This window comes from Jaculus jaculus, chromosome 1 (genome assembly GCF_020740685.1).
Source record: "Jaculus jaculus isolate mJacJac1 chromosome 1, mJacJac1.mat.Y.cur, whole genome shotgun sequence".
NCBI classification, from domain to species: domain Eukaryota; kingdom Metazoa; phylum Chordata; class Mammalia; order Rodentia; family Dipodidae; genus Jaculus; species Jaculus jaculus.
This window is the reverse complement of record NC_059102.1, coordinates 335,422,748-335,440,633: the sequence shown is the minus strand read 5'-3', so window position 1 is coordinate 335,440,633 and position 17,886 is coordinate 335,422,748. Positions and strand designations below refer to the sequence as shown.

The window sequence follows — 17,886 nt, the reverse complement described above, 5'->3', positions numbered from 1 at the left end:
ACCACTGGCCCCACCTCTCACTTGTACGTCTCCGATAACAGCAGAAAAAAAGGCCAGACACACAACACACCCAGCACATTTTCTTTGTTTCCTTGCCTGAAGTAGAGCCTTTGCCCTCTAAAGAATGGGTATTTAGAAAATCAAGAGTTCACAATAAAAGTTTCACACCTTTAAGATGCATTGCAAAAAAATACATATATATATATATATATATATATATATATATATATAATTATATATATATATAAATTATTATATATATATAATTAGCCACAAGTATAAGAATTAAGCCTTTTTAGTAATTGTGACTTTCAGGTAGGGGGAAAAATGTTTTAACATCTACTCTGTTCATAATTTGATACTATAAACATTCCATGGTCAGCTCTGCATGCAGATATGAAAATAAAGAAACCCCTTCTCTCATAAGATCCTGAGAACAGAAATCTGTCGGAAACTGTCCCAGTGGTTTCGTGAGGTTAAAATGTGGTTCACTGTGTGTGCCTGAGGCACCTACTTGACTTGTCCATGCACGGTCGTCTGGGTGTCCGTGTAGTTTTCTGTCATAAAGGAAATTGATCTTCCCTCTCAAATTCTGCATATGTCTCAAAGAATGATTCCATGTTTAAACCAACAAATAAACAAATGGGGGACAAATGATCAGATCAGAAAATAAAATTAAAAGCCTCCATGTGGCCCCAGAGATCTGACAATGAATTCTAAACCTTAGACATGACTAGGTGCTCTGTTGATCTGCACAGTGACGAGGCTGTGGAGGTAAGGGTGGACTACGGTGATCTCAGCAAAGCACCGAAGCGCTCGGAAGCTTTGGCGCCTGAGGGCTCTCAGATGCCTCATGTACCACGAGGCAGAGAACCTGCCTTCAGCGGTGGTCAGCAGCCTTGGGAAAGGGCTGTGGCAGAACTCCCTGAAGGCCACAGTCAGTCTCAGCTACGTATTCTTTGTGGTAATTTTATTGACAATATAAAAGCCGTTCTTCACATTGGGGACATCAAAAAGAGACTAGGGGGTCACCTCTCACCTAAAGGCCAGTTTGTCAAATCCTGTTCTTAGCCAAATGTGAGGGCTACCATCTTTTCTAGAAACCCAGTGTTCTTTCATCATGCACTAATCCCGTGGGCCTCATTGAGCCAGCACCCCAGTTGTTCTTGGGGGGTGTTGGGACTGACTCACACAGATTCAACCTGCAATGCCACACCATTCCTCAGGTGCAGTGAAATCTGCCTGGGTCCATGGGAACAGCTAACAAACTATGCAGACATGGGGGGATCGTGGTCCTGTCCCGTTTTTGACTTCTTGTTAGGAATCTTCCTGCTAGGGAACATTCCAGTGTGTCCAGTGAACAGGCTGCCTATGCTTGGTGACACACCTCACCACTCAGCTCCACTATCAGACGCAGAGGTGGGCACTGAAGCCAGCGCCCCAGCTGCCCTGTGGCATGACCAACTTCACATCAAGGTGGTCCAGGATTTATGTGTCACTGGTGTCTTAGCTCAAGACAAGCTAAGAGCCCTTGAAGTTTAACTTTGCCTGCAATTAGCAGCTGAGAAAACAAACAGGGCCAATCTCAGTGCCATTCTTGGATGGGAAACTATCCAAAAACAACATGGCATAAATGCTCCGATATTGCGTGAAGGGAGGCTGGGGCACAGATAATCCGCAGTTACTCCTGTTTCACTGGAGACTGCATCACGTGATAGCTTTCTGCAGCAGCTTTTCTCTCTTTATTAAGCTTTGCTTAGGCCAATATTCAAACTGTCCACCTGCCCTGTATTCCCGGCGATGGAGCAATTTGAGCCATACGCTTAGGAAGCCGCGGAGGGCAGTGGACGTCAGACAGGCCCAGGAGCAAAGCGCTGTGCCCAAAGAAGCCCTCGGCACTGTGCGGACCAAGAGAGCGCGGAGGACCACTGAATGATGGGGGCTGGGACCCTACTGACAGTGGCTGTGAACCCCAGAGTCTCCCAGTTGTTTGAAGGACAGAGGTATCAGCTCAATCCTATGGGTTGGCTCTGACAAGATCATCAGTCTCTGAGAAGTTGTGTTTTGTATATCTAAGGGATGACTGACCTCTCTTCTACAATTGCCCTTGGCAAAACTGAGGATGGACTTGAAGAATTAGCTTTCCACATGCATGGTTTTCATCTCCACAGACTGAACCAAATTCCGATAAAAAATATGGGCAAAAAATAGTGTCTGTATTGAATATGTACATGCCTTTTTCGTCATTATAATCCAAACAGTGCAGTTTCCTTCAGATTGTGTGAGGTGTCACATATCACACAGAGGTGACTTCAAGTACGGGGTGGGGGAGACGGGGAGAGGCGTAGGTTGTATGTAAACACTGCCATTTTATACGAGGGATGTGAGCATCTGTGGATTTTGGCATCATGAGGGGTGAGTCCTGGAACCAATCCCATGTGGACACAGGGAGACGACTATACTTCAAAAGCTACATATGAGCTTCTGAAGGACCTTGAACCACTGTTTTCAAGAAAGGTAAATGGTGTGGAAAGCAAGGGAAGAGATTCCAGAAAGAACAGAGGAGTGTTTGGAAGCACGCGAAACCCCTACCAACACTTGAAGTAATGCTCAGAGTGGGGAGTCTTGGCATACTGTCTGTGTCTGGATTCACCTGCTGCTTGGCAATTTCAGAAGCCTACACCCAGACCATTCTGCACACCTTCCGTTCATGGAAAATGACAGATCTTGAGGACATCCTGTGTATTAAAGGCACTGCAGTGGCCCTGAGACCACAGCCTTTCGTCTTCTCCCACTGACTTCAGCATCTGGTCACCTCTGCTTTCACACCCCTCACCCACCTGCTCTGAATGAATGCACCACCTTTGACTAACACCTGTCGCAGCAGATTTTAATTAAAAATATGAAGTAAGAAAGGAAGAAGTCGGGTGCACTAACCATAAGAAACATGAAAAGCATTCAAAGATTTGCAAGGGGATGACACCTGTCTTCAACGAACCCATTCTCACACACACCCAAACAAGCTCCCAATGCAAGGAGCTTAACGATGTGACTGCCTCCAGCTCCTTCACAGAAAAGCTGGGTTGCCTCATGTGGAGCTGTCAGAGCATCTTAAACAGATAACGCTGTTTTTGTCCATGTGAGTATGCGTGTGTGGTATACACGCTTATATGTCTGTTCATATGTAAGTGGACACACATGTGTGGGTGCATACAGAAACCTGCTTATGAAGACAAGGTCTCTCACTGAACCTCGAGTTCATTGATTCAGTTAGACTAGCTAGCTGGGGATCCCCAGGAACTGCCTGTCTCCATCTTCCAAGTACCAGAATTACAAGACTGCACCACCACGCCCAGCTTTGGCATGGGGCTCTGGGGATTCAAATTCAGGTCTTCACGCTTGTGCAGCCGTCGTTATTGACTGAGCAATCTCCCTGGCGCCTGAAAGAGGGGCAGTACTGAACCTTACACACAAATGAGTGACGGCTGCCTGTCTGAGGTGTGGCCAGTATGGAGCGTGTAGGGACAGGCATACAGACGCCTACCACCTCTTAGCACACCCAAGAACGGAGGCTCTATAGATACGTGTCTCATGGTTCGGCTAAGTCACCAGATAAAAGGTGCAGCAAGGAAAATGACCATGCCAACTCAGTCGATATTGTTCATCAGTCTCAAAAATCAGTCTCTACCATCCATCCCGACGGGAATTTTCAGGCCTCCAAGGGCGCTGTTAGGGTTTAGATCTGCAAAGAGGGCCTTGGGAGAAAACAAACTGGAGCACCCTGGAGGTTCTCACTGAAATAATTAAGCTGCCACAGAGTTGCCCGCGTAGAAGTGGCCCCACATGGAAGCCATCTGGATTCCCAGGCCTCAGTACTCATAATGCTGCCTTGGGATTAGGTCTCCCGAGGCCTTCGTTAGGGAATGCAGGAAGTTGTCTGTTCCGGGATCATGAAATGGCAAGGTCAGAACAACACACACAATCTACCGCATCCCTTTCCAGGTGAGTTGAGCAGAGCCCAGGTGAGGCTGGCAGGGCCAGGGCCGGCTGGCAGGCTGGTGCTGCTTCCCACAAACCCGGGCATCGCCCTTCTTCCCTTCTCCTCAGGCACAGGCAGCAAACACGAGGGCTCCCGGAGTTCAGTCTGTCACTTCTTCACCAGTCTGAAAACTAGTCTCTAGCTTCCCCACTGATCCAAACAGTTCTGCCTCCACAGCCAGGCTCTGATCAGGCGGAGTCACTTTCTCTCTTTAAAACCAGTTTTGGGGGCTGGAGATATGGCTCAGCCATTAAGGTAAGGGTCTTGCCTGCAAAGCCTAACAACCTGGGTTCAGTATGACCTGGGTTCAATGTTCCAGTAGCCACATAAAGCTAGATGCACAAAGTAGTGCATGCATCTAGCATACATCTGCAGTGGCTAGAGGCCCTGGCATGCCCAGTCTCTCTCTGCTTGCAAATACATACATACATACATACATACAATTTAAAGTTTTGTATTGATGGATTGACCAAGTTTTGATGTGTATTCGCTAATGGCCTGTTTGTTTTCCTGTTCTGGATCAGTAGGAAATGGGGTACTGGTGATGTAGCAGTGACAAGGTTACTTTGTTAAAAAAATTTTTAGTTAGCATGCACAATGATGCATGTCATTATAACATTTCACACATTCTATCATTAAACTTTGTTCTTTTCTTCCTCTCAACTGCCCTGCTCCATCCTCCCTTTTCCTGGTTCCCTACATTACTTGACAAGCTAAGAGGGTGCTTACACAGCACTTATTGGTGCTAATAAGCTCATTTCGATGCGCTGCATTCCCACAACTCTGCAATCAGATACTGTGATGACTGGGACGTCCCTTGTTTTACAGGTGAGAAAGGTGTCACACAGAAAAGGTAAGGCATCTGCAATGTGGCAGTGCTGGGATTCGATCTTGATCTAACTGGCCAGAGTCCAGTTCTCAAGTTCTGCTAGTACTGGCCTGCGACTCCCAATGGTGAACATATTCCCTAGAGCATTTCCTTGAGATTTCGGGTAACGTTCAGGTATCAGAGAACGTTGTTTGCAAGGGGGCATCTGCTCGGGAACAACAGTGAGTAAAGAACAGTTGAGCTTCTTCTGGTATTGTGACAGACTCAAGTCCAATCCCAGGCCTGTCTCCTCAGGGTGGCAAAACACAGAGCTTCTCTACAAAGACACTGAGAGTGCCCGGCAGTGGGTGACACCACCCATTCCTTGTAGAGCGACTGTGTCCTTCAGACACATCTGTAAGCTGATTCCACTAAATCTGACAAGTTGGTCCCAGGACCATTTGAACCAATAAGAACTACTAAGATTCCACTCAAGAAATCTGACTTGTGAGGATAAATCTGTGGAGTAATTAAAGAAAAGTCATTGGGTGCACATAAGGGACAGGCCCTAAACTGTGGTGCAGCCACCCATACCAGTAGTTCTGCCCCAGTTTGGTTATGATAGCTGTCCCTCCCAATAATGCAGTCAGGCCAAAGCACATTCCAGAGAATGGCTAAAATGATGGGGCAACCCCCTCACTGTATGAGATTAGGCTTTTAAAAAGGATTAGTGCTTCTTAATCTGCATAGATGAAGATTAAGAGGGAGTAATGATCAAAGTGTATGAAATCAGAAAGGAAATGGAGACTATGGCTATGACCCTATCCACAAATCCAAGGGTTATCCTTGTACAATTCCAAGGGAATCACTTTTGGAGCCATCAACGAGGATGCTATTTTCACAGCAGGTAATAAATGTAGAGAATGATTATCTTGAGGAGTGGTCTATTCTGAAAATGGGGTTAAGTTTTAAAAAGGTTTAAATAAATGCACGGGTAAGCTATGATGATCTGATCTTGGGAGGTTAGGAATACTTTGAGTACATTTGGAAATGAGTCATTTAATGACGGTCACTGGCCTCTCCTGACACACTCTCTGCCCAAGGCTGCCAGGCGCTGGGTGGTCTGCTTCTCTCCTCACCTTGTCAGCTGGGTTGTTCATTGAGATTCAGGACAAGGCTCATGCATATTCTTCTGCTCTTTTTTGGAATGCATTGGGAAATGTCAGGAAATCAGTATAACAGAACAACTCAGTTCACCAGAGGGACTTTTCCTTAATCCTTACCCAGGCCTTTATCTTGGCATTCTGAATTAGAATTCAAGTCAATGGTCTGACTATGGCCAGAATAAGAATATAGGCTGATTTAACTACCCCTTAAAACTAAAACGTCTGAGACAGTCACTTACCTGCTGCAGTGGTTGGGGGATAAAAGGGTTAACTCCCTATGGGGGGCAGCTGCTTGTCATATACAAACACAGATCAATTAATTCACATTTAAAGGGAAATTAAACATACCAATTATGTAGTAGTCATCACAGCCCCAGATATTAAGCTCTCAAATTGTCTGCCGCTGTTGGAGAGGCCAGCACACCTTCTCAGAAGCTGTGACTTCGCTAAGTACGCTGAAGACAACTTTCCAGAGGGAAGTGTTTCCAAACCAGCTAAGTGTTCATCACTTTAAGCATCTAATAATAGGTCACTGTTGGGGGCTGGGGAGCCAGGACAGTGGAGTTTGGTGGAGGGTGGGGGTGGAGATAAAGATGCCATTTGGAGCAAAGGAGCCCTCAGAGGACTGTGGCGTGTATCACACTCACATTTTAAACTGCCTTCGGGAAATTGGTAAAATGTGGCCATGAGCAGAAACAGATACAGGAGTCCAGGAAAGGGAGAGCAGGTGGCCCTGTGACAACCCCTAGGCCTGACCCTGCCTTACCATCCTAAGCTGGAAGGGAGCCCTTGGTATCTTTACAAATTACAAGTGTGAAAACCTTAGTCCTCGCTGTGGGGAGCTATTCAAAGTCACTATTCATGTGGGGAACAGAAGAGCCGGAGAGGTGGTGAGGGGTGGGTTCCAGGGGTAAGAGTCACCGTGTTTCTCATTGTGGACCTTGAAGTGATTTGGGCAAGAAAACGGGGACATCTGGAGTTCAGAAGTCGAGGAAAATGGGGAAGAACCAGGAAGATGAATACGCGATCATCATCCACACAAAAGAACGGAGCAGAAAGGAGCCTGGATTTGGGCACTCGCGTCTGGCAAGGAGGCCAGCAGCAGGGCTAATGAGGCATTTGCGGCGTGGGACGTTTGCCAGCGCAACAAAGAAGATGTGCCGGGGCTCTGCAGATGTGCCAGGGCCCCCAGAGCAAAATAATGACATAATCACCATCAGTGTCACAGACCAGACTGTACACAAGGTGACAGGGGAGGGAGGATGGAATACACACACAGAGGACTTACCATGGCCCACAATGACAGGGGCTCCTGGGGCTGGGACCCACAGGCGCCTCCCTGCAGACCCACGTCTACATCTGAAATCCCAAAGCGGGGCATGTGCCTATCTGTGTGTGTGTGTGTACGCGGGGCTCTCCAGTCCTCCCCAGGTACCTCGAATGAGGCAAGAGAGGTCTGCCCACAGAAAAGGCTGGATAAAGAGGAAGGGGGCTGGCGGGAGACGAGACAGCAGGGAGCTTGGGAAGTCAGACTCAACCCAACTATCTTGGGGCTTCCATTTACCCAGCCCTTGGCGCACAACCTAAGGCGTACAGGAAAGAGCACCCAAGAAGTATTGCGGGGAGCCCGTGGGGGAGGGGTGCAAATTACCAAAATCCAGGCTACCTCAAACTGAGGGCAAAAGCAGTGGCCAGGTTTGGGACAGCACATTTTAAACCAGGTCTCCCAGCATGGCAGCTGCCCAGGGTTCTTGCTCGGTCAGGTGGGTGTGTTAGTACAGCTGTCTAGCTTTTAAGTGACTTTTGTCAGTTTGAAAGTGAAAGTCTGTTTGAGAAGCTGAAAGAACAATAGCTCCGGAGCCGGAAGAAGAGCTCCAAGCACAAAGGACTTGGCTACACTACTGTCCCTGTTCATTGCTTCTCATGAAAGATTCATGAGAATAACTTTAATTTTTTATGACCCCCTTTTGGGTATGACTGTATTACTTGTGTCAATGTCCACATGCAGGTTCTCCTTAAATCCTAAAAGATCTGTTGTGAAATTGTTTGCAGAGATCAATGGGAACAAAGTCCACTGGTCATACTGTAGCTCTGTCCACCCAAAAAATATGGTTCTCAGGGATAGAAGATTTCCTTCCCTACGGCTCCTCTCAACCTGAACTCTGCCACTGGTGCGGCAGGGTCACTGTGTTAAACCTTACTAATATGGTAGCTCGACTCCTTGCAAGAACGATTATTTTTCTTGTCCTCCCCTTGGTCAATAGAAGGATCTGTTTAATGATCAGTGGTAGAGTGCTGTTTCCTCACGTCTCTGCCACATGCCATCTTTATTTTGTATCTCAGCCCAAACTGGGAGGGCGTGCAGAACAGACTGTATTTGTTTGTGTCATGTTGCAAAACAGCCTTGAGGACTGGCGTAAGGCGCTCTCTGAGGATGAAAACTCGATTTCAGAACTAAGACAATCTACCTTCAAGAATTCAACTTCGATGCTCCAAAAAGAACTGTTTGCCAATGTGTATGGATGGATCAAAGGGAAATGAGTGGATGATTGTTAAAATTTCTGTCCTATGACTGGTATGACTGGCAAGGAACTAAGTGATTGAAGTTAGATTCAGTCCTGGGGACACACGTAGAAAACCAGATTTTAAGTTTTCGTCTACCATGTGAAAAGGCAAGGGCAACTTGCAGCAAGCGCGAGCCTTGGCTAATGAGTTTGTTTAATCCCAACAACAGACACAGGCTGGGTTTCAATGGGTTATTAAAACTTCTTGGGACATTTAATCCAGGATGGACGGGACACAATGGCCACATCCCACAGAAAGATCCTGCCACCACCAGCGGCTCCCACAAGGGAACTTGCACTCTGTGTCCTATTGATCACTCTTTGTGGGACGAAGAATAAGAGGCCAGGCAAGGAGAAGTGCACGGCAGACAATAGACACCCCTCCACATGCTGTTCCCATCTCCGAAGGACAATTAATTATGAAGGCCTGAGGGGCAGGTTAGAGCAGGAGAAAGCCCTGCGCTGTCCCTGCACCCCAGCACCACCTCTGTGCTGGCTCAATGCTCTGCCTGTTGGGGTACAGCCACCGAGAAGGCCGACAGATCACTGTGGAGGGGGGAAATTGAGGGAGGAAAGCAAAAGATATTTTTTGTGTGTGCACCCGCCCTTGTATAATTCTATTCTCACTGTGAACTCATCCATACACAAAACACAAGGACAGTTTTTTTTTTTTTTAAAGAGAGAAAAGCCACAGGGTAGGTTACAGTCAGAAACAGGCTCTCGGTGGTGTGTTAAAAAGGATGGTCTTTTCACCAAATCATTTCACAGAGGCAAAACAGAAACACAAAGAGTTGAGAGTTTTTCTCCTACATTAAATGGAGTACCTGATAAGGTCAGACATATGATACCTAAAGACATGAATCTGCGAACTCTTGAAGTCAAAGGGCCTCTGTGTGCCGAGGAACAATCTTTCAAAGGAAATAGATCATAGATCTCCACTGAACCCCCTTTAAACTTTATGAAGCAGGAGGAGAAAAAGCTCTAAGTAGGGAAGCTTGACAGAAGAGCCTTGAACTATTTTCTGAAGGAAAGATGAGACCCTCCCTGGGCTGCCACAAAACATCTTTTTTTTTTTCCTAAAGGCTCCTCTGAACTTTGATATGTGCCAAGACATTGCTATTGAAAGCTGTATAATTATGTGCTACAGCCACTGTAGAAAATGCTTTGTTCACCCCAACAAAGGACAATAAGCAAAGTGAAGCGACATTACGCTGTATCTTTTTCTTTAAGAATGTTGAGAAAGGTCATGGAATGCTATCACTAATAAAGGTGTTGAGTAAGGAGGTTTTAAAGTTGCTCTTACTGTGCTTGAATGTAACCCAATGACAAAAAAGACACAGGGAGCTAAAAATGCAATGACATGGCCAAACAGAAGACAAAGCAATGGGTTTGCTTCATTATACCGAGGAACACCTTGGATCTCGAAAAAGAGACAGCAGTCTAGAAACCCAGCCTTGTGGGTGCCCCGTGGGTGAAGGGGCACTCCTCCCACTCCCTGGGTCCTCCAGCCCTACTTCCAGCCCTCTCCCCACCCTGCCCTCTTCTCTCGATTTCAGGCAATCAGTGTGCAGAAGGACTCCTCTCCCAGACAGCCAAGTGTGCACACACATTCAGAGAACATTCATTTAGTCTCTTAAAAGATCAATTTGGCTTGTCAGTGGTGGGACTGGCAAGGGAAGAAATGGCATTTCTCTTCCTCCTCCTCTTCGCCACCCACCAAAAGTGTGTTGTGTGATCTTGTTTAAATGGATCAGCAGCTTGGAGGCCAAAAGGCAGCAACAGCAGTAAAAGGTTTCCAGCCCCGCGCCAGTTTGCCAAACGATCACTCATAGTTAAGTATCTATCTGGAGTGGAGGAGGGATGCGCTTCCTGAATCCACCTGTCCCCATTCTTCTTTAAAAAGATGGCAATGCACAGGAAAGGCTTCCAGATCTATTTAATCCTCTTAAACAGGGGATTGCTGAAGTCAGGGCGGGCTGGGGAGCGATCATCTGGAAGGGCATGTGCCTCAGTGTGCAGGGGTTCAGGAGGGGAAGAAATTTTCATTTTCTACACTCAAGAAGAAAGTGAAGAAGTATCTGAAAGATGCACTCACCTAGAGACATGTCAAACCCACAGGCGCTGCAGAGGACACACCCAGTGAGGTGTAAATTACTCCTGTGGGTAGCTGAGGAAGTAGCAGCTACCAGCACACCAACAAATGAATCACGTGGCCCATTCTGCTTATTTTATTTATTTATTTGTTTGTTTAAATTTTTTTGCTTCTATTTCTTTTTAAGCCCTCCACCCTCCAAACCTGGGCCTTGGCGCAGGTCAAAGGAGGTGAGTCGCCCTTATTGGGAACTTGGACTCTGCCTACAGGGCCGGAGAGGGATGCTTGGTGGAAGGAGAGAGCTAGCTAGCTCGTGGAGCCCAGACTGGAAAAGAGGGGTAGGTAACAGTCTGTCACATTCTCTTTTCAACTTACAGTCAGCCCATCCCAACCCTCAAATTTCTGCTTCCCTTGGTCCCTATGAGCTGCACCCAAGCAAGTAGGTAGTATCGTTATGTCTCTGTTCTCTGGGCCCCCGAACAGTGACTTAACCTTTGTGAGTTAAATGGGCCACTTGAATTTTTCACAAAACTGGTAAAATAAATAAAATAAACAGCCTCAGAAACTGACAGCGACCATTACCTTCCCTCTCCTACAGTTGTGAGAGAAACAAATGCACGATAAGATCCAGCTCATTGGCCCCTAAAGTCAGAAGTATTGGTATGATTTAAAAAACCAGGAAGGAATGCCAAGCCTCCTTTCCCTTCCCATAAAAAAATTTTTTTTGGAAGCTCTTCAAAGTGAAGTGAGAATGAAGCAGGGAAAATATACCCCACAACACCTGGAAAGACAAATTTATTGTTGCCAATCTCATTAAATGAGAGAGGCAGGAATGAAGGATGCTGTCGGCACACCTTTGCAAACTCAAGTTCAGAAATGAGATGCTCAGCTCTGGGCGATGGAGCCAACTTCCTCCCTTTAGTACAAAGTGAAAGTGCCACGCAGGGTCTTCTTCCACGTCACCTGCGGCGTCTCAAACTCTCACCACCCTAAGTCCGGACACTGTGCCAGGAGTCCGGCCAATTGTGTAAACTGATACAAAAGGCAGAACAAGCTCTCCTGTCACTTAGGAGGTCCTGACTCATAAAAGCCAGGAAATGCAGGGCCAGACGAGCAAGCCCCGCCCTCCTGCCCAGTGATAACCCTTCCCCATCTGCTTTATTTTCCCGCAGGCCAGGGGTCAGCAACCTCCTTACCCTGCCCAGCAGTCAGCAGCAGGGGCTCGAGGGGGCGGCGCTAAGCAGTCACAGAGGTGCCAGAGCCACCAGAGCTGAAAAAGGCTAACAGTGGGAAACAGAGGAATGCAGAAGCTGTCCCAGGGAAGAAGGGAAAGAAAGGCCCAGCCACCTCCTCCAATTCCACCTCACCGCTCCTGTCTGGGCCCTGCCCATTCAGAGTGGCTTCAAAATCAGCAAAGCTTTCGTCCAACACAAGTGCTTCTTTAGTTCAACTAGGATCTGTGTCACCACTACTGCCCACATCAAATAGGTTAACATTGGCGAAATGCTTCAAAGAACAGCGGGAACATTAGCAAGCAGTCAATCAATGTTAGCTATATTATTACTTTTATAAACAACTGACTGAGAAACCTCAAAATGTGATCCATAAGATGTTTCATGGTGTGAGCAGCCAATAGGCAGGTGGGATAACATACCCTTTTGCATCATGACTTCAAAAATAGCTCCCCACTTTGTTTTTCTTTTTCCTGGTTCATGGCAAAGTGACAGGCTCCTTCTTGTTGATGTTAAGAGAAGAAGCTTCAATGTGAAGGAAAAGCTGACCACACTATCAGTGGAGGCATTCGGCTGGAGGTGTGGGGGTTACTTTTGGCTCATAGTCACAGCCACACTGGCAAAGCTACAGTGATAAGAACTGTGGCTTTTTAAACATCTCGCTTAAGAAGTGACCTCTGTGCTCAAAGGCAGAGGAGGAAGGGGTCCTCTTATCTGAAGGTTTTATGAGCAAATGTGGCAAGCTGGGAGGCTACATTAAAAACTATTTAGTGATATTGGGATCCTATGTGGTGGTGAGTTTGCATGTGTGTATACATGTGTAGATGTGGGTGTTATTTGTGGAGTAGACAAGGCATAGCCCACGCTTCTGAGTCTGGCCTCCCACATTTCTGGAAAGAGCCTGGATTTTAGTGAAGGAGGAATTAGGCCTAGAATAGTCCAATAACTTATCCAAAGTCACGTGAGAAGGGACAGAATTCCAGCCCAGGCCCCATTCTCCTTACAGCAGAACAGTCTTAAAATAGACTCTGCAGATAAAGGAGAGGTGGCCTGGCTGGACGTGGATATGATTCACAGAGAAAGAAATATCAGACGTTAATCATATTAAGGAAGATGGAGATGATGCTAAATACAGCCGTGTTCTGGGTGCCTCTTGATGCCAGTACCCCATTCGTGTCATTGGGTCCTTGTGCTGACAGGAGGGAATTAAATTCCAGCCAGGTAAGGGTCAAGCAACCCTACTGTGCCCTTTAATGATTTGATCCCTATGTGTGTCATGCATCAGAAATTGTCTCATGAATCTGGGTTGATCCTGCCTCTGATGCCTGATGATGCTTCCTGGCAATAAGTGTATATATATCATAGTGTAATGCCAGTTACTCCACACAGTAGTAGCTTCAGGGATACAGCCTTAGAGAGGAGGGGAAAGAAGCTAAGCCCTTATGTAAGGTTTCTTCAAAATGTTTAGCCAATACCTTATTCTTTGGAGCTGGAAGAAAGTTGCTTGCATTCTATCCATGTAGGCAGTCACCCAGTGCTCTGCTACAAAACTTTGAAAGCATACACTTACGACTGTGATCATTATTCCAAGAAGCCTTAATGATCAGCAAACAAAACCTTCATTTACAATACATTTGGGGGCTGGAGAGAAGGCTCAGTGGTTAAGGCACTTGCCTCCTAACCCCAACCACCCAGGTTTGATTCTCCAGTACACATGTAAAGCCAGATGCATGAAGTGGCATATGCATTTGGAGCTCCTTCGCAGCAGTTAGAGGCTCTGCTGTGCCCATTCTCTGTGTGTGTCTCTCTATATCTCTCTCTTTCTCTTTACTTACAAATAAATCAATAAAATATTTTAAAAAGCACATTTGGCAAGAAATATGTTGATCTTGGATAGCAAAGATACATTAGTAGTTAGCAAGATAACCATTCAAACCATTCAAGGAAAAATTCTTGCCTTCCCCATTGCTAAACTCACACACTCAGTAACCACCACAGACCTGCATAGTCCAGGGCAGTGGTGGGGGGGGTTCAAAAGGCAGGGGCAAGCAGGAAGGCTGGGGGGTCATACATGAGCCCCCCCTTTCCTTGGTGTTCTGGGGCCTTATTTACTGGAGGGACAACAAGAATACTAAGTTCCTCATGAGCACAGATTCAAGCCCCCCCCCCCCCCCCCCGCAGTGGCACAGCATCTAGCCAACAAGAGTGAAGAGATGGATCAACTTTGCTAAGGCCCGGCTGGTCCACTCTCCTTACGGGGTTCTGCCTACAGAAGTCTCTCCACATCCCACTTCCCACTATCTCTGCCCCAGTCCGCAGGGCTCAGCAAAATGCCTTTGTGAGTGTCAGGAGATTTGCTAGTGTGGCCTCATGGAGTCATCATCACATGGCCATGAAAACTGTTTGCTGAGGCACCACAGTGGCCTATAAAGAAATGCCTTACGCACAGCTACACCTCTTCCATGGTTGCACGGTGGCGGCTTCCTGGGGATTGTCTAGCCGCTTTGTGTGAATACGGAATGTCTATGCCGGAGATCTAGCCAAGGTGGACAGGACTGCACGTACAAGCATTCACTCGCGAATCTGCATGCATGCAAAAAGACCGCGAGAGTCCTCTCCTCCCAGAGCAACATAAGCAAAAAGATACAGCTAGACCTTCTTTGATGCATATTTAGTAAATTATCATACCATTTCCTCCATAGAGTAAATAGATGTCGGCTGAAGTCAGAAACCACTTGTTGTTAGAACACAACATTTTATTACGGCCACTGCACACAGCTCAAGTGGCATCGCAGAACCTGCCTAGCGAAAGACCTGTTGAGGCAGAGGTCTCTTCCCTGGAAGAGAAGCTGCTCTGTGCTTGCTTGCACAGCCCTTCTCTTTGAAGATTGCAGTTTGCTTTTCTGTGGCCTGAGTGTGTGTCTCAGACAAGCTGACAAATAGGGTAGTGCAGGGGCGGGGACAGAAGTGACCACGGGTCATCTTGCCATGACCCTGATGTGGGACACTCCTGGTGGCTGCTCTATATGTGTACGTGTGTTACTCTTCTGGGCCATGCTTAGAAAAGAAGCCATTTGGCACATTGCTAGAGAAAATCTATCTATCTATCTATCTATCTATCTATATATATATATATATTTTTTTTTTTTAAAAAAAGAAACAGGGAGACAAGGCGCCAAATGCCAAAGACGAGTTCCTACCTCAAAGTCATTGGCCTTGTTGTAGTGCATGTTGAGAGCCCGGTACAGCTCGCAGTCTCTGGTGATGGACAGCTCCTCCGTGCTGGTGACCCCGTCGTTGATGGCTTGCCGCGCATACTTCTCCATCTGAATGTAGTAAAACTCACGGAAATTGCTAAACCACTTGATGAGCTGTGAGGTAATGCATCTGTTGAACTGTTAAATTCAAATGTGGAAAAAGATAAGCAGATTGCTAGTTTTGCAGCTGATTTTTTTTTTTTTTGTTTTAAGTTTCTGAGTATTTCTAAAGCTTCCCTCCCTCTTGGCATGGAAAGGCATGCATTAAGTTCAACCAATATGGCGGCCAGAGACGAAACATTCTGATAGAGTATTATAACCCAGAGATCTCGTTACCACCCTTCACATTTCAAGCGGAAAACTCACATTTTTATCAGCTTTCCATAAACTGAGTATCTTTTTTATTTTCTTAAAACCACCCCAGAAACACTGCCCTTCCCCTTCCGTGGAGCACTTGACATGTGGCTCCTTCTCACGGGTCTTCACTGAGGCCACAGCTGTTACTTGCTTTGTCTTTCTTTTGTGTGTGTGTGCGTGTGCACATACATGTGTTCGTATGTGTGGGGGCATGCATGGGGGGTCGAGTATGCATGCGTGCATGTGTGTGAGTGCACATGTGCACATGTGGAGGCCAGAGGCAGCTTATTCTTTGAGACAGGGTCTCTTGCTGAGCTGATTTGGCTAGACTGCCAGCCAGTGAGCCCCAGGGATGCCCTGTCTCTGCCTCCCCAGCACTGGGATGATAAGAACACCAGCCATTCTTACATGGGCTCTGGACATCTGGACACAGGCACTCACACTTCATGCTTGCATGACAAGCACTTTATCCACTGACTGTCTCCCAGCACAGGATGTTCAGCCACACAACCATGACCTCACTGCTAGTAGAATATGCAGTGTGTGTGTGGGTTTTGCTGGGGATTAAACCCAGAGCTTCATCTTAGGCAAGTGCTCCACAACAGGGTTACACCCTCAGCCATAAGGTAAAATGGCTTTCCAACAAAAGGGGGAAACTCTGGGCCCTGGGATTTGCTCACTACTTGGTGCTGAATGACCTCACGCCCAGCTCACTATGATCATCCTACTGAGTTTATGCCGTAGCACTACATTTGTGGGTAGAACCTGCCACCTGTTCTTGTGCATCCTGCAGCCGGCACTGGGTAAGCCTCCTGCCCCTTCCCTCAGCGCCTGTGCCCGTGGGAGGCGTGGTTAAGATGCAGCACACAGATGGCACCGGCCACACATTTATTACATTTTTTTAAATGCCAAGTTACTATAACATGGTCAGGCTTTAAAACCTTGTTTACCCAGGTTTCCCGATGACCTTTGAAATGAAGATGTCTTCTTGGTGCAGTGAGAATGATGCCCTGCTTGTCGATGGTCTCGTGCTCACGGAAAGGACAGGTGTGTCCTAACTTGCCAAGTCAAAACCAATAAATCCATAGCTCTCTCTCTATCAGGCGGGCTGACAGATACCCCTGCCTTTTGTCATCAAGGCATTCCCTTCTCTGGGCCCCCAGGAAAAGAAAAGTACATTCATCAAAACTCAACAAAGAGCAGTTATCAAGTCCCAGCCATGAGACTACCCAGGCTCCCAGAGAATGACAGCTAAAGTGTGCATGGGGGCTGCAATTACTACGCAGAAAGTTGTTTCTCTACCAGCAAAGATAATAAGTGAATGAAAATTTATGGCAGAGAATGGAAGTCGCAAGGAAACAGAAGCAGGGAGACTGGTGTCTCTCCCAAAAGGCCAACTTGCATCATAATTGCCATGGAGTTGCAAGGGCCCTTACAGATAATTGACCAGAAAATGATTAAGTCATCAGCAAATCGCTTCTGCTTGCAAGAGTTCAAACATGTACTTAACCTGTCCAAGAATTATATTTTCACTTTGTGTCTGCTCTGTCTCCATTCAGCCTCGCGGGGAACCCGATTAAAAAGACAACCGAAGGACCCCCGTTATCTGATCTTCTGCTTGCCGATTTCAATAGAACTTAAACCCATTACGATTTGCTGAACTTGGAGTTCTTTCCATTTTATCTCAGCAGTAAAATACACTGTCCAAATTTCCAGACACTGAGATAAGGACCACAGGCCCCCGTGACGGTCTACTGTTCCTTTTTAATTCTTTTAGAATAAGAAACAAAACATTACAAAATGATAGCAGGCTGTGCACTGGGGAATGAAAATTGCTTTGACATGGAGATTAGGCTTCTGTATTGTTACAAGACATTGTCTCATATGGACAAGAGTACTGTAGAGGGAAAAAATAGGAGGGTATTTTTTTTTTCTAGTATGGTCATGAATGACCTAATGGAGGAAGACAAAAAAGTAAGTGCACTTGCCATTATTTACGAATGGGACATAAAGGGAGATTGAAAGCTTATTGTTGGAGGATGGAAATACCAGAGAGAAAGAATGGACAGAAACAACAGACTCCCCAAACACGAGACAAGCGAAATGACCAGCAGCCTGGCCCTGAAGAGCTGGGCTTTCCCCTCCTCCAGAAGTGAACTGAAATCTGTCCCATGCTCAGTCCTGGCTAAAAGCAAATGGCAAGCTGTCTGTTTTCTAGCTCTTCACACCGAGGGAAGAAAAGTGTTCAACTTTAAAGAGTTAATTTCCCGCGTTCTGTAGTGGCTTACAAGCAAAGGGTCAATTGTTCTATAAAGGCAAGCTCGGCAGTGTGTTAATGTGTTACTGCAAAAACTAATCGCTACAATAAAGA

General features: G+C 46.5%; 1 protein-coding gene across 4 annotated transcripts in view; it reads right to left on the bottom strand.

Moving 5' to 3' along the window:
- The window catches only part of Prox1 (prospero homeobox 1), a 52,753-nt gene that overhangs the window by 13,934 nt on the left and 20,933 nt on the right, over positions 1 to 17,886 (bottom strand). For all 4 annotated transcript variants that reach the window (XM_045141178.1, XM_004671300.2, XM_045141177.1 and 1 more), the window contains one exon: positions 15,102 to 15,296. In XM_045141178.1, the coding sequence (XP_044997113.1) occupies positions 15,102 to 15,296 (195 nt within the window). The remainder of the gene's footprint in view (positions 1 to 15,101; positions 15,297 to 17,886) is intronic.